The sequence below is a fragment of the Blennius ocellaris genome (assembly GCF_963422515.1).
Source record: "Blennius ocellaris genome assembly, chromosome: 3".
NCBI classification, from domain to species: Eukaryota; Metazoa; Chordata; class Actinopteri; order Blenniiformes; family Blenniidae; genus Blennius; species Blennius ocellaris.
Window position 1 is genome coordinate 10,395,818 of NC_137652.1, and position 16,798 is coordinate 10,412,615.

Here is a 16,798-nt window from a genome sequence, read left to right on the forward strand (position 1 = left end):
TTTTATAATATATCAATTTATAAAGAAACTACATCACAATCACTTTTCAGGGCTTAAACAGTTAATACCCTTGAAAAGTGGTCGTAAAACTTAATTGGCCCAGACATCTATTATATATATTGTTTTGTAAATGATCAGTGTTTTTAATGAACTTTAAATATAAATTGTTATATTTAAAGTTCATTAGCTTGACAATCCCTTCATTATTGGTTTCGTATTGAAATAGGGGTACACAATGAGTAAATGGCAATGATTAAATTATTCACCAGAAGAAAATAAACATTCTGTCACGTTCCTAAACTACAATCACAATTTATTAAAAAAAATTGTGCACACATGAATGCGATTTTCTTCAAATTTAGCTAAACAATTTAGTTATTTTATTTTATCATCATATTTTTGCAATTTTGTGCATGTAATTTTCTTCCGTTGTCCCAACAGACTTTTTGGAATTTCCAATACACACCCTGATTAAAAACCACCAATATAATCATCAGGGAAGGGGGACAAAAAAAAGGGATAAGAAAGGATGGGAAAATTTAAGTGAAAGGCAATCGAACACATTTAAGCTAACAGAAGTGCACATTTGGCATCTGTAAGCGTGCAAGATTAGCTTTCTGGTGACACTGAAACATCACCCGGCGAGGCTTAAGTTTAACCTGACAGTTTGCTGCGGTGTTTACTTGGTTGCCATGGATGCAGCGAGACTGGCAGACACTGGTTTGCCCACAGCTGTTCTCGGTGGTTTCTAAAGAATCTACATTAAGGCCCAGTTGTTGTGTTTGGATGCCAGAGGGGGCTCTGATGTCACAGCTGTGACACAGGAAGAGACAAGATTTATGGTCTCACCTGGATCAACAAGTGTGTGTCGCATTTCAGGCATGAAGGTACACTTTGACTTTGTGGAGATAAAAAAAAGTGCGAATGAGGGCTACAGGGTGCTTTAAACAACGTTTGAGATCTAACAAGCAAACTGAAAGGGATCTTAGTCGCTCATTTTGAGCTTGTTTTTCTGAGGTGCTGTTACTACAGGTAGGCGTACTCGAGCTATAAACCCCCATTGTGCCCTGTTGCTAAATGTAAAAGATGAGACTAAAAGTTTACAGTATTCTTTTATTGTCCGTTAATTACAAAGCCAACATGGTTTTAAATACGGAAACACAGGTTCAGAGTTGTTTACTACCCATATTCAGAACAACATAGCCATGTACAAAAGCATACGTTCAAGTGTTGGTGGATTCATCTTAAATTATAGTTTCAAAACCTGCAAAAGTAATGACACACACTTTCTTCTTTTTGGTCAGAGCAAAAACAGCATAATTATCAAAAACAGAATTTATCTGAAATATTTTCCTGATCCACAGTTTAATTCAAGTGTGTGGTATAATCATAAGTTGTTCTTCTTTTAAATACACATGTTGTCCATGAATACTTAAAGTAAATACTTTTGTCCTTCCACTAATGATTGTTTGCATATTTGCACCATTTATGCACATTTTCCTTGAGAGATGAACTCGGATCTTTTCACGTGGCTTTCTCTCCGCCATCATGTAGCTTTAAAACAATACCACCATAAAAGCAGAAGAGCATTAACATCACATAGCATTCATTTGCTTTTAGAAGCTGAATTGTATGTTTCCTTGCTTCAGGTCTTAATGGGTTGATTCAAAAGCAGGTTGAGAGAAAGGAGAACATGTGAATTCTGAGGTGTGGGTATTTACATGTTCCTCCTTGCTGTAAAAATGTATCGGGGGGGAATTTACAGTGATCACACTAAGTATTACAAATAGAAAAGAAAAAAAAAACATTCACAATGTTTATCATAAATACATTTTAAAAGAAGTCCATAAAAAGGCCATGCAAGAATCCCTGAGTTAAACCAAAAAGTTGAAGAACTGAAATGACTTAAATACTCTCAGGAATGTAAACATTGCATGTGTCGGTCAGACAGACAGACAAACAAACAAACAAACAAAGATAATCTAACTTTCACTGCTTCTTTTTTTTCACTGGTTGGCTATTGCAGACCTGCCTTTTCACTGGTGAGGTTTGGGAGCTGTCCCTGTTTGCAGTGACCCCTTCAGAGAGTCTGTGGTGTTTTCTCTACCAGCTGGAGTCGAAAACCTTCTTGCACATGTTTGAGTTCTCCTGGTGAAGCGGGAACTCGGAGCCGGGAATGAGGAACTTTTTACCCTTATGCGACACAACGCTCTTTCCCGACGACAGGCTCTCATATTTAGTCAGGCGCTCACTGAAAGAAGAAAGAAACAAGGTGAAAGTGAGATTTTCGCAAAAGAGGAGTTACATAGTCAGACCAGTGTTTGATTTTATAGGGGGGAGTGTCACAATACCTGACTGGGAAGGTAGTCTTGTCCATCTGCATGCACACCAGGAACGGGTATTCGGAGAACTGGACAGTGGTGATGAAATCCAGGGATGCCTCCGTTTCAAAGCTGACCTCCACACCTGCTCTCAGAAAGTCCATGTCCACAGTAACGTTACCACTGACCACTAAAGCTCCCCTGAAAACACAAACACATAAAGTGGAAGTTTAGATCAGTGCAGAGACTTTCGTCATAGTCAGCCTCAATGTGTCCATAGTCCAAAGTTCTTGATTGCAATGAATGCGTCTGAAATTCAGGAATACAAATGCATCAATTGTTTTTAAAAAAAAAAGAAGAAAAAAATCATCACAACATCAACTTCTTCAAGTCACGGTTGATTATGACTTTTGACACGGCGGGAAAAGTAAATCCATGCTTGTATTACTCCACTGGGATACATTTGCCATGTGGAAAGAGTCAAACAAGAGACACTTTGCTGGTGGAATTCAGCTGACGGTGTCATGGTTCAAAAACATCCAGTAGCATGAAATCTCGTGGTCACAACGACCTGCGGCAGCTGGCAGCTGCTGAATGTGGCAGCGATCACTGCTAACTCACCAGTCAGACTCAAAAAGTCCTGACAGCTGTTCCTCACTGCACTTCTACAGCGTTGTTATAAACACAGGAACTCATACCCAAACTGGGTTTTTTTTATAATATGTATGGCACTGAGCAACTTAGAACTTCAAAGTTCTCTGTTCCTATTTTATTGAGATGTAAAACCGAAGTGCCCATTCAATTCTCAGTTTAACCAACTTGTGCTGTTGCAGCCTTAACGTGTTTTCTGTGTAGCAGCTCCCACTTTAACCAAGTGAGATCCTACTGCGCTGCAGACACTGAATTCATTAGAACACGAGTGTCCAGCCAAAAACCTCCCCATGCTACGATTTTAAAACTTTAAAAAAGTAACTGTCCTCCAGTAACTGTATTTCCCCCCCTGGCACTAAAACAAGAGAGAAAGTTAAAGTTGTTACTGGTTAATCCGACACAAGAAAACACTGGGCTGCATGTGGCTCCTGAATCACAAAGAAAAATTAGTTTGACAATCTGATCCAGGAAAAAAGAAGCATTCACTATCATGTGACATGGAGGTTGTGCAACCGCCCTGGATAGTTACTGCTGGGGTTTGAAAATGATTTTTGATGCGGAGTAGTACATCCTACAAATAAGATTTATATGTGAAATCTTCTGAAACTACATATTTTCTTACATTTTAAGACAAGTTGACATAAAGCATCAAACATATGTTCATTATAATATTATATACATGATATCTGTGATTTTGGCAAGTAATTATTCTTTTATTAACTCAGATCACAGCCACTTGTCAAGAAAAAAAAAGGAGAAGTTTTTGTATCCCTTATAAAGCAGCCCACGCAATGCAGTCCTTGTTTATGACCAGTGCGTTGGTGCAGCACAGTTTGTACGGCGTCTCCAACGCAGAGTAAAGCTGAGACGTCGACAAGTGGAGCTCACCAGCATGTAACAACTTCCCCTTAAGTTTCAAATCAAAGTGAGTGCCAACCAGTTGAACATCTAACCTCCGTAACGTTGCCCATGCAGGCATGGCTTGGCAGAGATGCCAGTGTGGTTTGTTCTGTTGCTATAGATAGACTGCCTGTCTATTATCAGAGTGGACGAGGTACAACTATGCTGATCCATTCACCTGCCTCTGCCATTCCCCTGCACACAAATAATCCTCAAGTTGTGACCCCCGATGGAGGTCTTGAGACCGCCGGATCATTTAAAAAAACAGAAATCCAGCAGCTTTCACACCTGCTGTAGCCAGAACTCTGGTTCTCACACTTCCAGGCATTAATGCAGCATCACTGTGTTCACATAAAATCACTTACACTTTCATCAAGTTTCTTTGCATGCATCATGTACACTCTGACCCAAAAGAGTCGTGAAATCTGGATAAAGGAAAATGCCTTACATTGTACTTTTTTTTCTCTATTGTCACATCAAGTGTTTCACATCTGTCAGAAGGCTCTGCAACGACTTCACTAAATCATGCACCAAACATTAAACAGCTTAATGTTATTGCTCTCGAGATGAGAAAATGATATTCGATATGAAATCAAACTGCATTTCAATACTAAAAAATCTGTGACATTACTCTTTAAACCCCATTTCATCACCAGATGCCGAGAGCAAACTGATACCAGCATGATGACGGGCTCCCTTTTCAGCCGCTACTGTTGACCATCAACTGCAGTGTTTTAAAATAGAGGGACAGACAGGTCTGATGTCATGTCCACACAAACAGACAAATGAGAAAGGTGTGAGGCACAATACTGGACCGATTCCAGCGAGTCAGTGGAACAAATGGTTCAGGCAACACTTATAGACCCTATAAAGTCCATATAAATCTAACATCAATAGTGATCTATTTGTACTGAAGAAACATGGCTGAAATGTCTATATTTACAATGATAGTTTTTACTGGCGAAGTGTCTGTCTATCAGAAGGGACCTTTGAGCTGTGAGTGTGTTGCATCACACTGTACCTAGAATACTCTACAAACTACGAGAGATCGTTGATCATGTTCCACAACTGTGCTTAACCTTTGACCCACATACGTTTGCGTGTAACATTATGTAAAGGCTCTGGAGACGCCCCGATTGAGCTCCATGAAACATACCTGTTGTTGACACTGGTCTTGGACTCCCTGTACCACAAACTGATCTCCATTCCTCCTGAAATGTCGATGGCCAGGCCCCCCTGAACCTCCATGCTCGCCTTCAGACCAGATTGCAGCTGGATCACCTGCACATGGGCAGCAAACACAAAATACAAAAAAATTTTCTCCATTAAAAAAACAAAACAAAACACATTTTATTAACAGCTGGGTCTTTAAAATCACCTTTAATAATAAATAATATATATATATATATATATATATATATATACACAATTAGGCCCTGTATTTATTGTATTTATTACTGCATCCTTATATCAGCTTTAAGCTCTTAGACACTGCTGACATTCACCCTAGTTTATCAATGATTAAAGCCATTAAATGTGATCATTGACTATCTGGGAGCGCAATGTTTGCATGTCTCTCCAAATACAGAGAGCATGTACAGCATCATGACTCGTATGACATCTTCTGATCTCACTGTTTTGTTGTAAGTGTTTTATCGTGATTATTTGCATGTAGGGGGAACTGGTGTCAGAGAGAAAAAAAATGCAATGTTCATAACCACCTTTTCATTTGTGCACAGGTAACTGAACCTACAACTCCTATGTTTGTATCCAAATAGAATTATCTTCTGTGTGAGGGAAATACCACTATGTTTCATGACTCCCCACCAAAACTAGATCTTTTTAAGGGTGTTTCAAAGGTTTATGGGCTGTTTTCAGTTGGTTGCAATGTAACTGAATTCCTTACAATTATATTTGAGACATGACTTTGAAAAGTTTTTATAACAATTCACAAGAGTTAACTAAAGTAAGATTAATTTTAAAAGATTGCACTCTGGCTCGTCAACCATGATCTCTACTGTCAAAGTATGTTCAAGCAACATATTCTGCCCCTCACACCATCTTGAAAGTGTTATGTAACAACAACCAGGCTAATCACTTTTCCTGAACTATTAAATATACATTTGTATTTGTTGAAACTGTTTTATTAATCTATGTTAATGTTTCCCCCAAAAGATACTTCTGAGAATCAGTTCTAAAGAGAATAAATGGTTATGGGCCCCAACTACTCTAAGTGGTGTGGCAGCGTACCTCAGAGTGATCAGACAACAGGATGAGACCCTTCACGACATTCATGGGCTCTCCAGTCATGGAGAACATCTTGGACATAAGATCACTGTAGCCCTTGAAGAAGGTGACAGGTCGCAGCTGGACGTCAAACAGCAGCGCCGACATGCCGGCAAATGACTCCAGGTCTTCCTCCCCTTCATCAGCTGTGGCTGCGATCAGGGACTCCAGTCCCTGGGCCTCAATTGCAACCTGAAAGACAACAAGAAAATCCAAATTCAGCTTTCGTGTCACTAAATCTACAAAGAAGTTTATGTTACTTATAAATTCTTAATCCTTTATTGTCTGTTTACTTGGAGTCCGTGAAGCACTGATCCTTTACTTGCACCATAAATATTCATGTTGCTTCTTCTGAGGATCCCAGAGCCTGAATACAGGATGTCCAAACTGTATGTGGAGGTCATGTCAGCGGATTCTGCACAGACAGGAGAGAGGGATGTTCATTTGATTAGAAAATCAAGCTTGGCATTAAATCATTAGCATGACGAATAAATTATATTTGTAACCGTGGTGTTAAGAATCTGATAGCTTCAAATATTAAAGGATGGGTTTTTTGTTTTTTTATTTGTACTCACGTGCCATAAATCCTGAATATGCAGATGAAGACCCAACTTTTGCAAAACGGTCATAGTTGTGGGAAATCATGTCTTTCATAGCTTGTTGCATTACTTTGCTGAAAAAAGCAACAACATATTGAATGCACAAGGTTTTTATGATATGTGACTACCCGTAAGGATTTGGTGCCTTGATTGCATTGTCTGGTCTTGCCATGTTAACACACCTCGCTGGCATATTGAAGCGGATGATGTCCTGGATCTTGGACAGCATGTACTTATTCATCTCATGGGGCAGGTATCCGATGGACAGAAGCAGATTCTTGACCTCCATGTATGAAGGGTTGCTACTGAGGATGACGTCAGCTGCGGCAGCTCGCACGTTCTTCTCGTAGATTCGTCGATTCTGGTGGTAGACCCTGTTCACTGTCCGTTTCACCTAAATACATTGATGGTGTTTTCTGTCAGTCCACGTGCTTCAACATAGTGGTGACCATTATGGAAGAGCATGCCACTGTCTCACCTCGCTGGTCATGAGACTGAAGTCGTATCTCTGCAGGGCAGTTAGGGCGATGGTGCTGTAAGCACCCACCTCTGATTCTGCGTATTTGGTAAAAATGGGAATGGCCTCGTGGAGAAGAGAGTTCTTCAGAGCCAGAAGGAACATCTGAACCTCGGACTCAACCTTTGTGCTGTCAGGGCCATCTAAAATCATCTTCTTCACCTGCACCACGGTCTGAGGGAGGAACACACAGCAGGAGATCATCACTAAGTTGGGCTTGCCAAACACACTTTGTTAGACTTTTAAGATCAGTACAGTTTTTTTATTTCAGTATAGCAGGTTGTTTATGTCCACAGGTAGCAGGTAAAGTATTTGCAGTTTGCTACTTTTTCCCATTTTACTCCATACATTTGTGGAATCCAAATCCAAAGATTTGTCTTTTTTTCACTCTATACATTCTACAAACTGTCTTATTACACCTTCCAACCTTCTATGGATGATGACTGAAAAATAAAACGATGAAAAATAAAATGTTTGAATATAAATAAAAATACATATAATTTAACTTGTTACTTGAGTATATCTGAGAACCTTTACTTTTGTTTTTTACTTTTGCCTCATTGAAGAAGATAAGTCAGCACATTTACTTGTATTTCTACTCAAGTAAATAATGTGAGCACTTCTGCCACCAGTATGCTCCTGGAAACTCACCGGTAAGTGGCACTCTCCTTTCTGACACAGTTTATGTACCAGGGCTCCCATAATGATCACTACTGATTCTTTGATGTCGGTGCTGCCGATCTTTCCTTTATGGATATCCTGAAAGTAAAAGATTTTTCATTAGTTGGTCAAAAGGTCAAAGGTAGGTTCAATGTCCCCTAAAATCAACTGCAACAATTAGACAAAAAAAAAAAAAAAAAAGACTTTTATGGATACAGTAGTGAGACCAGTTTACAGACCAAGGCACTGTCAAAAAAATAAGAGGCTGAACTGGATGTGGCATCTGGCTCAGGGATATTGAGTGAGCTGAATGGACGGAATTAGGAAAATAGCTCAAGTTTGATAGTTTGGGGAGAAAGTGAAAGAGACAAAGTTGAGATGGCCTGGCCATGTACGTAGGAGACATGATGGCAATTTCAGGATGATGATGCTGGCAATGAAGTCACAAGGCAAGAGAAGAGGAGAAAGGCCGGCGAGGAGGCTTATGGATGCAGTGATTAGCAGTTATGCCAGTAAGGCTGTATGCTCATCTAACCTGCCCCCTTCTCCACTCCCAGCCAATCACAGGCCAACCCGCTGCAACAGTGTGTTCAGGTAACACAAAAGAATTGGAACCAACCATTGTCATCAATAAACCTTAACACTGCAATAAGCCCCCACCCTTTTAAAATCAATCAATCAATCAACCAATCAACCAATCAATCAACCAATCAACCAATCAATCAACCAATCAATCAATCAGTCAATCAATCAAATACTTTATTTGTCCTGGAGGTGGGCAAATTAAGTCGTACAGAGCAGGCAGTGCAAATAAATAGATAAATAGTGCAACAACAGACTATAACTACATCTCTTGATAAATAAATGGCAGTAATAGTAAAAATGTGATAATAAAACCATGACTGAGATATAAATCCAACAAAGAATGAAGGTCAAAGGTTAAATATGTATCAGCAGATGCAGGAGGCAGGGATCAGAGTTTTCGGCAAAACCAGTATACATTTTTATGTTCAGATCATGGGGGGTGGTGTTGGCAACTAAAAAAGCAATCTAACTGAGTTACTTATAAAAACAAGTGATCTGTGAAGTAACTACCGGTAAGTGACTCTTTAAAAGAAATCCCAAAGACAATCACATCAACTTCTTAAATCCGGGTAAACCAAAACCCATAACTAGCTTCAAGAAAGTGCAACTAATCAAATTCCATTTAAAGTTGTTTCTTTGGTACTCACCAACAGAGCCTGAAGCACTCTCTCATTGGGATGGGAAGCAAAACCACACGCATAGAGAAATCTCTCCTGCAGAACCAATCCTTTGGCGTCAGTGAAGTTAAGAAATTGAAGCATGGCATCCAGAGATTCAGAAGTCTGGGAGGAAGTCACAGCATCCACCACCTGAGGTCTAAAACCAGCAGAGGCAAATCAGACAGAGCAAGAACGCCTCAGGATTAAACAGTATGATAATCGAGATATCGTCAAATGGTAATAACAAAAGTTAAGGTCAAAGAAAAAAAAAAGAAAAATGGAGGATTATATTTACAGAGATGTCTTGGTAGCACTGTTCAGCACTTTGAGGATCTCATCCTTGGACGCCTTCCTAATGCTCTGGATGAGGGCCAGGAAGCTGCGAGGAGCCGTGGCCTTGGATAGGCTCGCTGGCTCCATCTGCTTCTTCTCAGCCTGCCAATGTTCAAAAAGCTAAGAGGGAGAACACAGGGGAGAAAACATTAGAAGACAGATCAACTTCAGTCAGTAATTGCTCTACAGAAATACACAGGATCTGTTTACAAATACCGCGCTATCGGGAGTCGCGTTTTAATAAGGACTTGTACAACTCAAAATGGTTCCCTTGCATATTCAGAAGGACGTCATGAAAGATTTAAAGAGAAATTTACATGATGCAATAACATGTAAGAGTTCATGTGAGGTTAGCTGTACTGGGAAGGGTCTGCCATGTAATGTTAAGTAAAACATATTTGAATTAGAGAATTATGACTTGACACATCACATAATACTGTGATACTGTAAGCAAAGCAGTATATTGGGATTTTCCCAAAAATCTGCATTATGAAATCTAGGAGTGAACATCCATTTCAAATATTCACCTGTAACATCTGTTTTCAGGATTAAAAGAAACCAGTTCCTGTCATCATATTTATCCTAAATAAATCAAAGTGTTTCCTTACTCTGGACACTAGAAGACATGTTTTAATCTGTTCTCATCTATTTAATAAATCAATCAGGTATGAGCGCACTAACAAGTAGCCAGTGATTGAATGACAAAGATGTGCATCGCTGGAAATATTTTCTGTTTGTTTGTTTTAAAAAATCTAGATTTGGAAGTTAGAAAAAGCAAACAAGCCGTCTAATTTATTGCATATACAATTTATGAAAAACACAAGAACAGATTAATTGTAAATAGTAATGTGAACCAAACATGATCAAAGTAATCAAGCAGTAAGATATTATCAGATAACAAAAAATCAGTTTTGTTTAAGCTCATTAATATAACACTCTAAATTGCTAGGAATACATTGGGTAAAAAAAAGGTAACCAACTTAATGTCAAGTCAAAGTTTGCATTGTTCAAATGAAACCCCCACTTATCCGCCATTTTACTGTGGTCTACAACAACAGATCTGCCTTAAATTATACTTTTACGAAATTACTAGAAATTTCTAGTAGGTACATTTCCTTTTCTTTACAAGGTACATTTCCACCACTTCAAGGAAGTTCACTTTCACTTTGGTCTTTAAACATCATCCAGTGAGTATATCAGCTCTTTATATGAAAAATGCGAACAAGAATGTAAAAACAATGCATGTGCATGTGAGCAGGTACTCACTGAAGGACAGCCTTTGCACTTGGATTTGACCTTCTCAGCCACAATACCGACAGCCGCCAGTTTGGCATCAATTGATTTGACAACCCCGGAGACATCTTTCCCAGCAGCCTCCAGTGGACCAGCCTCTTTCTTTAACAATGTAAGGGTTTGCCTGAAACGGGAGGAGAAGACATTTTTTCCAGTTGTCCCATCATGACATGTGAAACAACTTGTCAAATCTGAGTTTGGATGTTTACCTGGACACGACTTTAGCAGCTGTGGATCTCCGAGTATTAACGGCCACCGAGTGTGACTCTTCAGCCACGGCGGTGCTGATGAAACCATCTTTGAGCGTGAACACTGAAACAGAGCTGGACTTCCTGCTCACACCCAAGACCTGGGGACCGATTTAGACATACAGTGAGTGCGGAAGCTGCTCACAGCCATTCATAAATTAAGTATATGTTAGACGAGTCGCTGTCTTACCTTACTGTGTGTGGTGAATCCAGTCTCTGCGGTCTTACATGTCTCGAGGAGTTTGGTTCTTGTTACTTGACCTTTTACCGCTTTGTATTCCACCGTGCACCTCCCAGACACATCATTCTGTTTGAAGTAAAGTTCGTTGAGGTTTAGCACATGGCAGTAGAGCAGGTTAGTCGCTATCTAACTGCCCTTGCCCATGCGTTGAAGAGTCTGAGGGCAAAATGGTGACTAACGGCTACCAAATTTGTCAATTTACCATTTCCATGCATGTAAACATTACATTTCACATAATGCCACTTACCTCTATAACCTTTCCAGTGTTGAGCTGGAGCTGCAACAGGCTGGCCAGGCCTCTTTTAAGATTCCTAATGTTTGCAGGTTCGGCCCAGTAGGAATAAAAGGCTTTCGTCTACAACGGAATTGGGAAAGAAAACAACATGCTCATTTTCATGCTGTCAGACTATGTTTGTCAAGGTTCTGAGAGACAGATAAAGCCACAAAATGACAAAAACAACCTTTGGTTCACAAAGGTTATCAAGGCGGCGGTTTTCCTTGACACACTGCTGTGCATGAGCATGCATGCAGCGTTATGACATCGGGACTATTTAAGATCGACGCAGGAATAAATGTTATTCTTTGAAGTGCAGATCAAAAACAAACCGAGACTACTTTGGCATTAACGCATTAAATTTCTAAAAGTGTAAATCCCCTGCAGATATAATGTAACTCTGAGAGTGGCCGACTCTATGTATTTATATTCTGAATTGTTTTTAAGCTGCTTTTGATACATGTTCAGAAGAAATATAGACAATCTGTGCTAAGGCTTCCTTAAATTATAGATTTTTTTAATTCTGAAAAAGAAACTTGTCAGGTCTGTTTTAGTTTAAAATGACCGCAAACTTATCGGCTGACATGTACGGTATGCTGAAATATAATGTACTGTGAGGCGAGGGACGGTATCAGATGGACTTTATAGTAAATTGACTTCATTACATTCTCCATTTACATCCTGAGCGGCGTGAATAGTCCTTGAGTGACATGTCAAACTGTCTTACTCTTATCATGTTTTATTTGCTTTTGGGCCATAATAACTAATGGATCCAAAGTTCGAATGTCAGCTTGGTTTGGACCAGCCCTTCAAAATATACCATCACACCAGAGATGTAGTCAGTTTGGCTCCACAGTGAACTCTATGTCCCAGTCAAGAGTGTGTAAAGTAGTCTATTACATCATCCCACACTGTCTCCAATACAGTATGTAAGTTATTTGTGGCACCCAACCACAATATCAGATAGGACCACCATAAATAGACTGTCCACTGCTAGTCTGTGTATTTTTCCTGCCACAGCCTGCCATCAGTATAAATAATCCAACAATAACAGAGAAGGCACTTTCGTGTTTGTGACTCAAGATTTCTCCAAAAACTAAATCTGCATTAACTTAATCTAAAATGTCTGACTGTCATTATACAATCTAATCATTTATTTTTACTCAGCTTGTCTTTAGCGCAGCAATCACACGTAGTTTTTAAATTACAGTATATTATTTTGAGTATGGCAATTGATCTATATCTACCGACTCGTTGTGTTGTAAAACAAACCTGCCAACACCTGAACTCTGACCGCACGCCATGTTGGAGATAAGAAATAAAAATGCTACTTTACTTAAACAATCCATCTTAAGGGTTCAAAATGTGTAGTTAATGGCCAATTAGAGGTAGTAAGAAATGGTAATAAGCAAATATTCCTTATTTGATATAATTTATAGGCAAAAATGACAAAATAAAACTTTATTATTTGTGAAAAACTGTACAGACTGTGCGCAAGTTTTTTTTGCTTTAAAGGTTTAATAGATCGAAGTTGTTGTCGATTGCAAACAACATGTTTGTTCAAGAATTGCAGGTTAATGTTAAGTTTTTAACAATCTGGCATACGTAAGAAGCAGATGCACTTTTGCATCACAAACACTGAACTTCTCCTTTAGGTTTTACTCAGCGATGTGTTTTAATGAGACTTTGAATATAAGCGGTATACGACTGCAAAAACACCAAACAGTGAGAGCGATTTGCATATCAATCTCATTCATTCATTCATTGCTTGACAGAACGTGCTGACCTTTGTACTGATTTCCCCTGCCTGCATCATCACTCCAGCACATTGAAAGTAACCTCATTCACCTTTTCTCTCAAGAACACAAATGCAACACCAGAAGCAAACCTTCCTAACATTACACAAATATCATGTGTTGTACAGAGTTTAGACCCAGAACTGGTTTTAACTGCAGGAGGGGGATAATGCAGTTTCATAGTAATTGGTGTAAAATTTACTCTGTAATTCACAAAGGCTTCATCATTTCAAAACAAAACCTCGAGTAAGAGGAGAAGGAGTTGCCTTCATGATGCGATTGCATATTAAGGTCCTACCTTTCCATTTTTCAGATGCAGAAAGAAAGGTTTCGTCAAGGCACTGAGTTTGTTTTTCCCCACAATGCTTTCTGTTGTGGCTCCATGGAGGAAATTCTTCTTCTCCGGTCTTTCAGACACAGGCTCAATCCTTAAATTTGAAATCTGTTGAAGAGAGATTTTTTTTTTTACCTTTTCTGCAATGGTTATCATCTGTGAAGAAACGGGAGGCAGGCAGCCTAGACTGCAACTTTTAATGAAAGTCATTGGAGTATTTAATACATGACAGCATAATGTCCATTCTCACATACCGCCAGCTGAATCAGCTGGTCATCCTTGTTGCCCGGATCTCTCCAAACCAGGTTGACATGAACGTCGCTGGAGATCTTGTAGCCAGCACTGCCCTCTCTTGACCCGCGGGCTTTGTCCAGCAGGACCTCGGTGGCGTAGCTGAATTTGTACAGCTGGTTGTTGTTCAGTCGGGGTCCAGCAGCAACACCTGAAGAAACACGGGAGACAAACACAACCAAGAAACCACAGAACGACCCGGGATTAGATGTCTGGCTTTTTATTTTTTTATTCTTTCAGTGTCTTTGCTGATTCAAACTGGAGCTTCTCTTTCGTGCTGATCTTTCTTTCTTTTTTCTCAGATTTCTGATTTCATTTGTGCACAACTGATTATAGAGTGAACACTAACATGAAATGACCAGTCAATTACAGCTGTGAGTCATTCATCAATTGTTTTTCCAAATTATTAAGGTTGTGATCAGTGATTTTTTATTTTTTTTTAAATGAAATGAAACTCCCTCTGTATTGGTTTATTTAGGCACACTCTCTGTCAGCTGCTGATAATCAAACTGTGAGACATAGAAGGCACTATCTAAACTGTGATCAAATAATTATTATGTTTTTAAAGGTTGTTTTGGGAGAATAGTAGGTTCCAACATACCACCTATCACAGCTTCAACAGGAATGAATTCAACAGGACATGTCCACACCACATCTGTGCTTCTAATTCTAATCATAATTTTCAAACTTTATAAGGGGGTTATGAGTTTAAGATGAAATAACTTGGCCTTGCAGTTGCCCTGTATTAAAACAACTAAAGATCTCTTGAAGCAAATTGAAACATCTTACAAGTCCAGTTGACCTGATTTAAATTTGCTGTGAGAGACTTCCTATCTGGATGAATGAGAATTCATCGATGAAATACTGAGCCAATCTCCTGCTGCTTTTTCTGTCAGGTTTAAACAGACAAAGACGAGAACAACTAAACTGAACTGATTCAATCAGCGGCTGTCTGTCTGGGTGTGCTTCAGTGGAGGGAAGATCATAATCTCTCCTCTGCTCTATTAATGGGGAGCTTCCTGGGAGATATGACAGTAGGCCATGAGGGAGGACACACTGACGTGTCAGTATTTGATTTCATCACTCGTCAGTGTGTAGTGTAGGACTCATCTTCAGGAATAACAATAAAGTTTTTTTTAAAACAAGTCAGCTTTTGACCAACACATTTGACCAAATACAAAACACCAGCAGAGAATAAATTTATTTTTCTTGTGCTATATTAGTTTAACTTTCTTATCAGTCAGCGATGTCACTAAAGCAGCTCTCTATGAAAACCAACCCACAAAGAAAAAAAAGTGTGAGCTGTTTTCTGGGTTGCTTTCATTTTGGAAATTCTCGGTAGTTGCTTGTTTTTCTCTAACAAGACACAGTTCAGAAAGACCAACTTCTAGATCTTCTAGTCCACGGTAAAGCTTCAGCACATGAAAGAGTGGGATTTGTTTCTTTTTGCCGCGTAAAGGTCACATCTGGACAAATGTTTTCTGAGTATCACTCTTCCTCTAACCAGGTGAACTAATCCATCCTTCATAAAGCGACACAACAGGGTCTAATCGTGTAAGAAAGGGCCACAAGGACCAGTCGACTCACCTTTAGCAGAAGCTGGCCCAGAGCATGCTGCACATAGAAGGAGCACAAGGAGAGTCAACATTGTGTGTCCTCTGCCTGCAGCCAGAGGAACAAAATCGGGGCACAACAGGGAGTCAGGGGGCTGAAGAGGCTCCGAGGGGCCACAAAAGAAAGGCAAAGCAAGTCCGGGCTTCTCCTATTATGTTTTATCACAGGGGAGGGCAGACTCCAAACTCCACGCTCAAGTACTAAAGTACGCGATAACCTGCAAATCATTAACTCAGGAGGCAGAAGCGCACAGATTTGACAGCAACTTGCATTATTGATAGATGGAGCCACCGTGGCTCCTTTTTAAAGGTGATGTGTGAGTCTGTGCACAGACTTGTGATTGATTTATCAGAGAAATAAATGAGATTACCTGTTGGATTCAATTCAGGTGCATGAGTGACTCACACTCTGTGCTGCTTTATTGTTTTAATCCACACTACATGCCAAAGGCGCTTTAAAAATTGATTAAAAGGGAGGGGAAAGTGCAAAAACAGCTTTTCTACTTACAGAAAGGTTTGTAGAGAGAAGTCCTCATGCTGGATACCTTTCACCTCATTTCTCTGATCAAAAACAGTCGATACATTGTGTCTTGGCTGAGAGGAAATGGGGAGTGGTTTGTGAGAGAGAAACCAGTCCTTCCTCTCAAATTACAACATGTCAATGGGCCAGAAGGTTTAGAAAATCTCAGCTGTGTGTTGTTCGTTCAATATTTTCCAGAGGTCTCCACAACACACTAACACCAAAATGTATATCAAACATAAAGCCTGCAGGTTAAAACAGGACCCCCCGAGGCCAAATATGGTCCACTGACATCACAAGATGTTAGAAAATGACAAAGAAGTAATGAAAAGCATTTATATTTACCTCCTAATTTTAACATTTGTTTCAAATTATCAGCTAGTTAAAGTTTCACATCCAGAATTTGCGTGCCAGCCCACATGGTTTTCATGATGCAAATGCAGAGAACAATAATATGTAAACATTCCAGTGCTTTTTAGCTTTTATATCTAGCAAATGTTAAAGAAAGCCTTTCTGCTTACTCCAGTGAAGTAAAATATGTCAAAGTTTTAATTAAATTCATTGTGCCAGTAGATTTCAATCCAGTAACATTACTGAGCAACACCCGTTACACCCAGTGGATGTCAGTGTTTGTCTGCGGACTGTTTTCCCTCCCTGAGCTCCTGAAGAAGCCGCTT

General features: G+C 39.6%; 1 protein-coding gene across 1 annotated transcript; it reads right to left on the bottom strand.

The window, feature by feature from the left end:
- Positions 1–2,103: 2,103 nt before the first annotated feature.
- mttp (microsomal triglyceride transfer protein) lies at positions 2,104–15,636 on the bottom strand (the record flags this gene model as incomplete). The annotated part of the gene is made up of 18 exons (XM_080520368.1): positions 2,104–2,251; positions 2,352–2,522; positions 5,029–5,153; positions 6,123–6,350; positions 6,452–6,573; positions 6,734–6,831; positions 6,940–7,151; positions 7,236–7,448; positions 7,926–8,033; positions 9,167–9,335; positions 9,474–9,631; positions 10,778–10,928; positions 11,014–11,153; positions 11,243–11,359; positions 11,541–11,648; positions 13,662–13,805; positions 13,952–14,139; positions 15,576–15,636. 18 exons carry the CDS (start codon positions 15,634–15,636, stop codon positions 2,104–2,106), a joined length of 2,661 nt encoding a protein of 886 aa, XP_080376494.1.
- Positions 15,637–16,798: the final 1,162 nt, after the last annotated feature.